The sequence below is a fragment of the Plecotus auritus genome (genome assembly GCF_963455305.1).
Source record: "Plecotus auritus genome assembly, chromosome: 4".
Classification (NCBI taxonomy): domain Eukaryota; kingdom Metazoa; phylum Chordata; class Mammalia; order Chiroptera; family Vespertilionidae; genus Plecotus; species Plecotus auritus.
The window spans coordinates 78,331,477-78,343,758 of NC_137775.1; the positions used below are offsets into that span (position 1 = coordinate 78,331,477).

Consider the following 12,282-nt stretch of genomic DNA (forward strand, 5'->3'; position numbering starts at 1 on the left):
TATTCTGGTTATTATCTAACAGGAAAGGTGTAAAAGGGAAGACTAGATATAGGCATGCCATTTATATAGCTTTGCCAAAAAGCTGCATTTAACACTGTCCTAGTCTGCCCCAGCTCATCAATGGGGGAAGGGACTGGATAAAGGCAGTATAGACACATGCCCAGTAAGGTCTGAGTGATGGTAGGGAAGGTACTTGCCCATCAATCAAACCTGGGAGGGAGTTAGTGGCTATGATCAGCATGGCCACTGAAACCTCTCAAAATCTAAATATATAAACGTCAAACCAAGTTTCTCCCTCTCTCCCTCTCTCTCTCTCTACCTCTCTCTCTCTCTCTCTCTCTCTCTCACACACACACACACACACACACACACACAGGCCCTCTTGGGAATCCTGCTGCAGGGGGATGCTCTCCCCAGTGTCCACATGGTGCAAGGCCATGTTGGGCTCCACACATGGACTAATGGACTTTAATCTGGCCTGAATGCTGAACTTCACCCAGCTGCAACATGGAACAAAAACTCCGGTCACTAGTTTCTGATTTTACTAAACTCCCAGCTGCCCCTTTTCCAGGACTGTCTTAAGAGGCAGGGGACTTTGGAACCCGAGAAATGTAATTCCATGCCAATAAAGCCTTCTTCCACATTCCATCCTCCCGTGCAAGTTTTATAAAATTAATTTTCTGAAGATATCACAAGAGCCTCACTCCCACATTACTGCTCTGAACGGGCATAGAAAGTCAGAGCTCTTCCCCCTTGTCCTTCCTATGCATCTCTTCCATCAGGCTATTCTTAAGTTATATCCTTTTATTCTAAACTGGTAATACAGGAAGTAAAATGTTTCTCTGAGTTCTGTGAGCCACTCTAGCAAATTAATCAAACCCAAGGTTGGGGTCCTGGGAACCTCCCCTCTATAACCGGTTGTCTGTCAGAAGCACAGGCAATCCATTATCTGGACTTACAATTGGTGTCTGAAATGTGTGTGTTGGGGGGGTGGGGGTGGAGAGGACAGTCCTGTGGGACTGAACCCTTAACCTATAAAATCTGGTGCTATCTCCAGGTAGATAGTGTAAAATTGAGTTGAATTGTTGGACATCCAGCTGGTGTCCCAGAATTGCTTGGTGGTGTGGGGGGAAAAAATCCACACGTCAGAATTGGGTGGCGGAATCTCAGCTGGTCATTCAAGAAATTTGTCATTCTTGACATTCCCTCCTGTTTCTGCTCCATAGCCAAGTCCGATAGATTCTGCCTTCAAAGTTAAAAACAAATTCACCCACTCTTATCAATCCTGTTACCACCTCAGTTAAGCCTCCATCATCTCTCCCATTTTCCTCTACACTGTATTTTTGCTAGACAGCAGCCAGAGAGATCTTTCAAGTGGATCTCCTTATCCCCACACTAACAATCCTTAAAAGGCTTTCTCCAATACACTTGAGATATAAACCAAATTGCTTACATGACCCACAAGGTCTTCATGATCTGGCCCTGGCTCCCTCACATTTCATACCACATACCACCTTATTTCTGTACACTAGTTCCCTTTCCATTCATCAAAGCCACCAAATTATTTCCTGCCTCAGACCATCGTTCTCCTTGCTCCCTCTACTTAACATCTTTCTCCTTATGTTTTACCCAGTTAACTCATTTATCTTTCAGATAACAAAATGTCACTTTGTCAGAAAGACACCCCCTGGCTTTCCAATTTAAATTAGGGCCCCCTTGAAAACTCCTTGATAATTTTATTAATCAATGTTACCCCAATAAATTCAATAAAATTAAAAAAATTAGAATCCCCTTTTATATGCTTCCATTACATTGGTTATTTTAGTTCATATAATTATAAATATACATAGATTTACATATGTATGGTTGTCTTTACCAGACTATTAAACTCCAAGAGGGCACAACTCATGTCCATTTTGTCCATCACTGAATACCCAGTGCCCAGCACAGTGCTTGGCACAATAAATATTTTTTAAAATAACCCTGTAAGATGGACAACTCCGTATTTTACATGAGGACACTAACACCCAGGGTGAAACAACTTTTAAGAACTAAAACAGTATCCTGATATCTGACTAGAAAGCATAAGAAAATTATTTTCCAGCATGGTCTATTTGATTCTGTAGACTGTTAGATTATTACCATCTAGCCCAGCACTGTAGTGCCCACCTTATATGCAGGAGATACGTTCGAAGACCCCAAATGGATGCCTAAAACCACAGATAGCACCAAGCCCTAGATACATGTTTTTTTCAATTCCTGGCCAGGGCCACTGTCTGTGTGGAGCTTGCATGTGCTCCCTATGGGTTTTCTCCAGGTATTCCAGTTTCCTCTCACATCCCAAAGATGTGCACATGAGGTGAATTGGCATGTCTAAATTGTTCCAATCTGAGTGCATGTGGGGGCGGGTGTGTGTGAGTGGCCCTATCATTGAAGGTGTCCTGTCCAGGGTGGAGTCCTGCCTAGTGCCCTGGGCTGCAGGATATGCTCTGGCCACCCTTGACCCGGAACTGGGACAAGCAGGTTGAAAAATAATTATCTTACTGTTTTTATTACTTTTCCTTAAATATAAATATAGCTCACATTTATTTCAATGTTTAACACTAGAAATGGTTTGGTCTTTGTTTGTAAGTTTGGTGGGTTTTGTGACCAGAATATGCTGCAGAAACTTATCTCCTGTTTACAGCAATCCGACTATGGAAAAACTGGTTTCATTATATGCCATTTTCACTTAAAGAAACAGTTTCCCAAGAACCTATCTATGAATTTAAGTGAGGACTTAGTATACATACATGTCTATGATAAAGTTTAATTTCTAAATTAGGCACACTAACTGATTAACAACAATAACTAATAATAGAACAATTATAACAAAATACTGTTATGTGAATGAGCATTCTCAAGGTACCTTATGGTACTGCACTCACCTTTTCACTTCAAGGAAACACTTTATGGCTTCTCTTTGGTATATCTGAATTACCAACATCACTACTTTTGCACTTTGGGGCCATTATTAAATAAAATAAGTGTTACTTGAACACAAGTACTTGGGTACTGGGACAGTCAATTCAATAACCAAGATGGCTACTAAGTGGCTAAGGAGGGCGTATATAGCGTGGATAGGTGGACAAAGGAATGATTCATGCCCCAGGTGGGCAGAGTGGCGGGACATCCCAAGATTTCATGACGCTATTCAGAATGGCTGCAATTTAAAACTGAGTTGTTTATTTCTGGAGGTTTTCATTTAAGATTTTCGGATCAGACTGTGGAAAACAAACACGCAAATAAGGGGGGACTACTGTATTGTGGCTTCTACTAGGCTTTTCCTGATGTCCATGATTTCATTCACATGTGTTTACAGACTTGTAGCCTAAGTGATAAAATTTTTAAGAATTTCTTCCTTAAGAATATGTTCTAAGTTTTCTTTAATGTTTTTCATCATTTCAATCATCTACAATTCATGATCCCTGAAAAGTATTTACCTCATTAGAGTGAAACAAGTGAAATAACTAGCAAAGGACAAAGGATATATATATATATATATATATATATATATATATATATATATATATATATATATTTTTTTTTCTGGATCAGTGAATGTACCAGATACGAACATTAAATGACTTAAAATTATAACTTTCCAGAGTGCTTTCCCTAAAATAATTTTGTACAACTCATTTCTAGTCACAGCAGGTAAAATTTCTTACAAAGCCCTACAGACTAATTCTATTGCCATTTTGGCTACAGCCCAACTGCAGGATTTAAAAGGCCAGGTTTCCACGCAGGCTTTCCTTGTCTCATTTCCTTATCACAGCTTGAGAATCTCTGTTGTGTCCTTGGGTTCTGCTCTGAGTCAAATAAAAAGTCGACTTAATCGCACTGAGAATGTCCAACAATCCCCTGGAAATGGAAAAGGGGGGTGAGGAATGCTTTGGGGGGCTTCTTCAAGAAGTTTCTCTCAAATTTGAATCCTCAAATTTATTCTCTAAGGCACACTTGGGTTTTCTCTTTTTCCCAGCCCCCACTTAAAAAAAAAATCTGTGGTAAAATATAGTAATAACAAAATTTACCATTATGACCATGTTGAAGGGGCATTAAATACATTCACATTGTTATGCAACCATCACTACTATCCATCACCAGAACTTTTTTCATCTTGCAAAATTGAAACTTTACCCATTAAACCTAGACAGTAAAAAGCTCCTTGAATAGATAATGCCACATCGTTTTATGTTGTTGTTGTTGTTGTTGTTTAAAGAGAGTTGCTCCAGTTTGCATTTCAGTTGCTAGGTAGGAAAAATTCATTTACTTCACATCCTCACCAACACTTGGTATTTTCCTTTTTTTCCTCTCTCTCTATTCTATTTTGAAATATAAAAACAACTGAAGCAAAGTTTAGACTGGCTTTTGGGGAAAGCTTTTAATTTTTGGTTTGGTTCTCTGAATTATTAACCATTTCAGACTTCTACTTTGTCCAGCCACGAGGTGCGGACTGTGAGCGCGTTTTCGACTTTGTTCGACATTTTTGCTTACTCTGCCCCTTGGATGCCATCCGGTCAAGAAAATAAGGTGTGTGTCCAAGGCAAATCGAGTCCTCGGGAAGTCTGAGCACTGTGCAGGCGAACTTTAGGAGGGCCTTCTTCGGTCAACTTCTCTTTACTAGAACCCACACTCTAGGAGCTCCTGTCCGCCTCCGGTCTGCCTGCTGCTCACCGGGTTCCCGGGAGGCACGGGGGACGCAGCGCGGCTCTCCGCAACCAGCCAGCACCCGGGTGGAGCCGGCAGGGAGCCGGGACCCCGCGGAGCATGCGCAGACCGAGCCCGGCGCATGCTCCGCAGCGCGGCGGGTCCACAGATGTGGGGAGTGGAGTCTCCCGCGCACGACCATCCCCGGCGGAGCTGCCGCTGAGCCGCTTGTTCCTAGCCCTCGTCACCCATAAAGTTCGTTAAAAAATCATAGTCATTCTTAAAAGAGCGAAAGAGGCGCGAGCCAGCCGGGCGGCCCCGCCGGGGGAGCGGGCGCGCTGGGAGGAGGTGGAGGTGACGGCGGCAGCGGTTGCGCCGCGACCAGGAGGAGCCGGTCGCGCCAGGCTGGGCTACGGGGCTGCGGCCGCCCGGGGCCGGTGAGTAGCGGCTCGCACTCCGGGGCGGCGGCGCTGGACTCACTCGCCCTCTCAAAGGGCTGAGGACTCCTTCGGGTCCGCTGGGGCAGGATCCGTCCCTCCCCAGCGTCCGTGGATGTGCCTTTCTCTAGGGACTGGAGGGGGATTTGGGGGTCAGGGGCCTCCAGGCCCGGCTCCATCCCTCGGCCCAGGCCGCCCAGCGCCCGCCTCCCCGCCTCTCCGCCTCTGAGCGCGGTGTCCTAGGTGTGGCTGGAGGAGGTGGGCGGCAGTGCCTGCCGGGAGCCCCCTCCCAGCTCCCAGCGGTCCAGTCTTCCTGGGTGTGGGTGCCGGGAATTGCCCCTTGGGCGGGAGTGCACGGGGTGGAGCGGGGGCGAGGCGCTGCGCCTCCATTCTGGCGGAGCTCCCGGCGGCTTGCTCTCCCCCAGCCCCCGGACGGGGAAGGGCGACTCCGGCGGTGCGGGACCCCAGCTAAGGGGCATTCAGTGCCCGGGTTGGGTTTGATGGGGAGCAGGGTCCAGAGCTCTGCCCTGGCTTTCAGACCCCTCTCCTCCCTCGGAGGGCCCCACCCTTCCCCAGTTCCTCGCTCAGACAGCTAGGATATGAATGAGCCAGTCTGCACTATTTCATTGACACTGGGTGTCACAGAATTGCTTTACTCGAACCGAGGAGCCCTAGGCAGCTCGCTCCTCGCAGGCAGAGGAATCTGAGGCTGTGGAAGAGAGGAGTAAACTTCACTATCTAGTAGCAGGGGCTCTGAAAAGGGCCGTTTATTTCTCTAGGTTTTCTGTAACTCCTAACATCGAGGTAATTTCATTGAACCCAAGATGTGTTTCAGTATTTTTAAAATATAATCACAACTGTATTTAAGTGCAGGCTGTGATGAAGAAAAAAAACAACCACACCTCTTTTGATCAGTGAGTTAACTCATCCTTTTCTAATATATAAGACTGCATTAGTTGGCAAAAAAAAAATCTTTAAATTTGCGGTAAAAAGTATGTTGAGCATTACTGTCAAGCTTTTAAATTGTACTCAGAATTGTGCTTATTTTCTAAGAATTTAATTGTTTTGATATAGTGCTTTAAGACTATAGAGTAGTGGCTGCTAATCACAAAATGGTGTTAAAATCTGATATAACTTTTCTTACTTCAAATTTTATTATTTTTTAAATGACCATATAGTAAAATTGACCTTTTTTTTGGAGGTGTATTCTATGAATTTTAGATTCATGTAACCACCATGACAATCAGGATGTAGAACAGTTCTACCACCTCCCCCCAGAAACGATGGTATCCTTTCCCTAACTCATCAATTACAGATACTCCTCAATTTGCGTTGGGGTTAGGACCTGATAAACCCACTATAAGTTGAAAATAATTTGAAATGCATTTAATACATACTATGCTGTAGGGTATGGGTTGTTTACCCTCCTTATTTCCTGGCTGAGTGGGAGCTGGCACACACCCCCCCCCGTGTCCCCTCCCACTCCGGATGCTGCAGTCCAGCGTCACAAGAGTATATCATACTGTATGTCACTAGCCTGCGAAAAGGTCAAAATGCAAAATTTGAAGTATGGTTTCTACTGAATTCCTATCATTTTCACACCATTGTAAAGTTGAAAATTGTAAGTTGAACCATGTAAGTCTGGGACCATCTGTACTGTTCTTTCCTAGAATCTATATATATAAAGAGCCAGGGTCGTAACATCCAAAATGACTGAAGGCTCAATGGAACGCCAGGCTGCGTGCACAGCAGATGAGCAGGCTGAACTGACCTCTGGGAGAGAGAGAGAGAGAGAGAGAGAGAGAGAGAGAGAGAGAGAGAGAGAGAGAGAGAGAGAGAGACGGGGCTGATCAGCAGCAGCAGCAGCTGCCAGCAAGGTCTGGAGAGAGAAGCAAGGTTATCAGACCCTGCTTCTCTCTCTGGGCCTCGCCAGCAGCCAGGGGCGGCTGCTGATCAGCCCTGCCTCTATGATCAGGCCCAGAGATAGGCCCGGAGATGCTGACTGGCATAGAAACCGACCAGTCAGAACCAAATCTGGGTGAATTGCGAGGAGCCGATGGCTGCCTCAGAGGCGGAGCTTTTGATGCTGACTGGCATAGAAACTGACCAGTGAGAACCTACTCTGGATGAACTGTGAAGGCAGAACCTAAGGTGGGGGCTGAGGAGGGGTTTTAAGGGCAACAGCTGTTTGGTGTAAGGTCTAAGAAAGTGATTCAATTTTTTAATGACCAGTTTGGCAGTATAGTGCATATGGCTGGCTATCAGTCCAGATATAGGGATTATGTGTTTTTGTCTGCCAAGAGCATCTCCTCCTGATGAAAAAGGCTCCCCCCCCCATTTAAGCAATCCTATTCTATGTAATCTATCTATACTAATAAAAGGGTAATATGCTAATTAGACCAGGTCGACCAGCCATCTTCCAGATGTCCAACTTCCTTCCGACAAAGCCATGGTGGTGGGGGCTGAGGCAGAGGCAGTTAGGGGCAATCAGGCCGGCAGGGGAGGGCAGTTGGGGGTGAGATCAGGCCAGCAGGGGAGGGTAGTTAGGGGCGATCAGGCAGGCAGGCAGAGGCAGTTAGGGGCGATCGCATAGGCAGGGGGGCAAGGTAGGGGCGATCAGGCTGGCAGTGGTGCAAGGTAGGGGTGATCAGGCCAGCAGGCAGAGGGGTTAGGGGCAATTAGGCAGGCAGGCAGAGGGGTTAGGGGTGATTAGGCAGGCAGACAGGTGAGTGGTTAGGAGTAGTCGTCCCAGATTGCGAGAGGGATGTCTGACTGCCAGTGTAAACCGGCAATCAGACATCCCCCAAGGGGTCCCAGATTGGAGAGGGTGCAGGCCGGGCTGAGGAACCCCCCTCCTTGCATGAATTTCATGCACTGGGCCTCTGGTATCATATAAATGGAATCATGTAATATGTAACCTTTTGATGCTGACTTCTTTCATGCCTTTTGTGATTCCTCCAAATTGTTGCATGTAACATCAATTTTTTTTTTAAGTTGCTAAGTAGGATACCATGAGATGGATGTGTCAGTTTATACATCCACCCATTGAAGGACGTTTGGGTTGGTTCCAGTTTTGAGTGATTATGAATAGAACTGCTGTCAACATTGGTGTACAGGTTTTATTGTGGACCTAAGTATTCATTTCTCTAGGCCAGGGGTGGGCAAACTTTTTGACTCGAGGGCCACAATGAGTTCTTAAACTGGACCAGAGGGCCGGAACAAAAGCATGGATGGAGTGTTTGTGTGAACTAATATAAATACAAAGTAAAGGAGCGGAGGGGAGAGCAAGAGAACCCTCCGCTCTTTCGGCTCCGCGGGCGGATAGAACAGCCTAACAGGCCAGATCCCGTGGGCCGTAGTTTGCCCAAGGCTGCTCTAGGCTATTGCTAGGGTCATGTGAAGTATGTTTAACTTTTAAGAAATTTTTACACTGATTTCCAGAGTGGCTGTATCACTTTGCATTTTGACCAGTGACGTGAGAGTACTAGTTGCTCCACACCCATTCTAGCACTTTGTATTGTCAGTATTTTTAAGTTTAGCCATTCTAATAGGCATGTAGTAGTGTCTTGTGGTTTTAATGTGTCTTAAACTAATGGCTAAAGATGTTAACTGTCTTTTCAGGTGCTTATTTGTTAGATTTCTTATGTTGAATTTTGAGGGTTCTTAATATGCTCTGGATAAAAATTATTTGTTCAACATGTGTTTTGCAAATATTTTCTCCCAGCCTGTAGCTTGTCTTTCACAGAGCAGAAGTTTTAATTTTCATGAAGTCTAATTTATCAATTTTTCATTTTGTGGATCTTTTGGTATCATGTCTAAATAATTCTGCCTAATTCCAGATCATGAAGGTTTTCACCTTCTAAAAATATTTTTCTAAAAATTATAATTTTACATTTATACCTGTGATTCATTTGGGGAATTATTTGTATAAAGTGTGAGGGGCCTGGCCGGCATGGCTCAGTGGTTAAGCATCAACCTATGAACCAGGAGGTCATAGTTCAATTCCCAAGCACATGCCCAGGTTGCAGGCTCTATCCCCAGTGGGGGGCATGCAGGAGGCAGCAAATCAATGATTCTCTCTCATTATTAATGATTCTATCTCGCTCTTCCTCTCTGAAATCAATAAAATTATATATATATATATATATATATATATATATATATATATATATAGTGTGAGGGGAAGATTTACTTTTTTAAAATATGAATGTCCAATTGTTCCATCACCATATGTTGAAAAGACTGTCTTTCTCCATTGAATTGTTTTTGCACTTTTGTAAAAAAAAATCAATTGGCTATATTTGTGTGTATCTAATGTGGGGACCTCTGTTCTATTACATTGATTTATGTATCTTTCTCTTTGCTTGAATCATACTTTTTCAATTAACATAGCTATATAGTATATTAATATCAGGTAATAAGACTTCCAATTTTATTCTTTCTCAAAATTGTTTTAGCTGTTCTAGTTCCTTTGTCTTTCCATATAAAGTTTAAAATCAACTTGTGTCTAACTACAAAAAAATCCTGCTGTTACTTTGGAATTGCATCAAACCATTGGTCAATTTGGGAGAATTGCTGTTTTTACTTTATTGAGTCTTCTCATTATGAACATGATATAGCTTTTCATTTATTTAGGTTTTTGTTTCATTAGCATTTTGTAGTTTTCAGCATACAGATCCTGTATGTTTTGTTAGATTTATTCTAAAGTATTTAATATCTTTGGAATTCTTATAAATGTCATTTAAAACTTTTTGGTTTCAAATTGTACATTGTTAGAGTATAGAAATACATTTGAGTGTTGTGTGCTGCTCTTTATTGTGCATCCTTGCTAAACTCACTTGTTAGCTGCAGGATTTTTTTTTTTTTAATTCCTTGGAGTTTTCTACATAGATACTCATGTCATCTGTGAATAGAGACAGTTTTTCTTTTTTCCCTAATCTGTAAGGCGTTTGTTTATTTGTTTGTTTTGCATATTGCCCTGGCTAGGACTTCGTGTATGATGAATAGAAGTGAGAGTGGACATTTCCCATAAAGGAGAAAATGATCAGTCTTTCAGAATTAATTTTGATGTTAGCTTTATGCTGTTTTAACAGATGTCCTTTATCAGGTTGAAGAAGTCCTTTCTTTTTCTAGTTTGCTGAGAGTTTTTCTCACAAATGGCTGTTGAATTTTGTCCAATATTTCCTTTGCTTTACTTGATATGGTGATGTGTTTTTCTTCTTTACTCTATTAATATGGTGGTTATATTGGTTGGTTTTTGAGTATTGAACCACTGGTGTTCTTTAAAAGTTTGGTAGAAGTCTTTGATGATGTCACCTGAGCCTGGAGTTTTTTGACTTTTAAGTTACAAATTCAATTTCCTTAATAGTTATGGGGCCATTCAGATTATCTATTTCATAGTGGGTGAGTTATGGTAGTTCATACTTTTCAGGGAATTCATCCATCTCATCTAAGTTTTCAAATTTATGTAGAATTGTCTGGTGTATTATCCTTTTGAGTCTACAAAGTCTGTAATGATTGATATCCCTATTTTATTACTGATGTTGGTAACTTGTGTTTTCTTTTTTCTGTTTGTCAATTTTATTGATCTTTTTAAAAATCCAGCTTTTTCATTAATTTTCTCTATTTTTCTGTTTTCGGTCTCATTTATTTCTATCCTTTTGCTCACTTTGGGTTTATTTGCTTTTCTTTTTGTACTTTCTTGAAGTGGGAGCTTAGATTATTGATTTGAGATTTTTCCTAAAATAAGCATTCACTGCTATAAATTTTCTCTCTGCACATTAGCTATGTCCCATAAATTTTGACATGTCTTAATTTTTATTCATTTCAATTACTTTAAAATTTTTCTCTTGAGCTTCTTTGTTGGCCCATAGATTGTTTAGAGGTCTGTTGATAAAGATTCAAAAATGAATGATACCACGGCCCCTCCTTTTAAAGAATTTACATTAGATAAACAGTGGGGAGGGGACCTTCATCATGGAAACAAATTCTTGCAATATAATATAATTATTTTTTGATAAAACAAGTATAGCTTATTTTATATTGTACAGTTTTTATGTCATGAAAAAAATAATTTTATTTTCATTTTAAACCGCAGATTTGAGAAATAAGATCTGATCACCTGGAATTAAAGTTGGTACAGAAACCTTTTCAACTCCAAAAATGTTGGAGGAAGATATGGAAGTGGCCATCAAGATGGTGGTTGTCGGGAATGGAGCAGTTGGAAAATCAAGTATGATTCAGCGATATTGCAAAGGCATTTTTACAAAAGATTACAAGAAAACCATTGGAGTTGATTTTTTGGAGCGACAAATCCAGTATGTATTTGGCCATTTTATCTTCTTGGTTTTGATTTGTGAACTGTGTCCAGGACTTTTGCCAGAATAATAGTAACTAATTACAGTACAGTCCAAGGTGAGGCATCTAGAGGCAGGGGCTCATGAAATAGTTGGTTGTGGTTTCAGTTACTCATGCTGTACATATCTTTATTTTTCTGTATTTTCCCACTTTCATCTTTTCCCTTCCTTTCTTATGTTCTTTTCCTATTCGCCTCAGCCTCCCCTTTCATTTTATCTTATGCTAGAGGCCCGGTGCACGAAATTCGTGCATGGGGGAGTGTGTCCCTCAGCCCAGCCTGCACCCTCTCCAGTCTGGGACTCCTATCACAATCCAGGACTGCTGGCTCCCAACTGCTCGCCTGCCTGCCTTCCTGATTGTCCCTAACTGCTTCTGCCTGCCAGCCTGATCACCCCCTAACCACTCCCCTGCCAGCCTGATTGATGCCTAACTGCTCCCCTGCCAGCCTGTTTGCCCATAACTGCCCTCCCCTGCAGGCCTGGTACCCCGCAATTGCTCTCCCCTACAGGCCTGGGTCCCCCCCAACTGCCCTTCCCTGCAGGCCCGGTTGCCCCCAACTTCCCTCTTCGGCCAGCCTGGTCACCCCTAACTGCCCTCCCCTGCAGGCCTGATCTCCCATAACTGCCCTCCCCTGCGGGCCTGGTCCCTCCCAACTGCCCTCCCCCGCTGGCCATCTTGTGGCGGCCCTCTTGTGTCCACATGGGGGCAGCCATCTTGTGTGTTGGTGTGAGGGTCAATTTGCATATTACTATTTTATTAGATAGGATCTGTTCTGTATTTATTGGTGGCACTTTAAGCA

General features: G+C 42.9%; 1 protein-coding gene across 1 annotated transcript in view; it reads left to right on the top strand.

The window, feature by feature from the left end:
* Positions 1 to 4,833: 4,833 nt before the first annotated feature.
* The window catches only part of RAB23 (RAB23, member RAS oncogene family), a 29,085-nt gene continuing 21,636 nt past the window's right edge, over positions 4,834 to 12,282 (top strand). The window contains exons 1-2 of the mRNA XM_080663476.1: positions 4,834 to 5,126; positions 11,224 to 11,443. Coding sequence (XP_080519602.1) covers positions 11,289 to 11,443 — 155 coding nt within the window. The 5' untranslated portion in view covers positions 4,834 to 5,126; positions 11,224 to 11,288. The remainder of the gene's footprint in view (positions 5,127 to 11,223; positions 11,444 to 12,282) is intronic.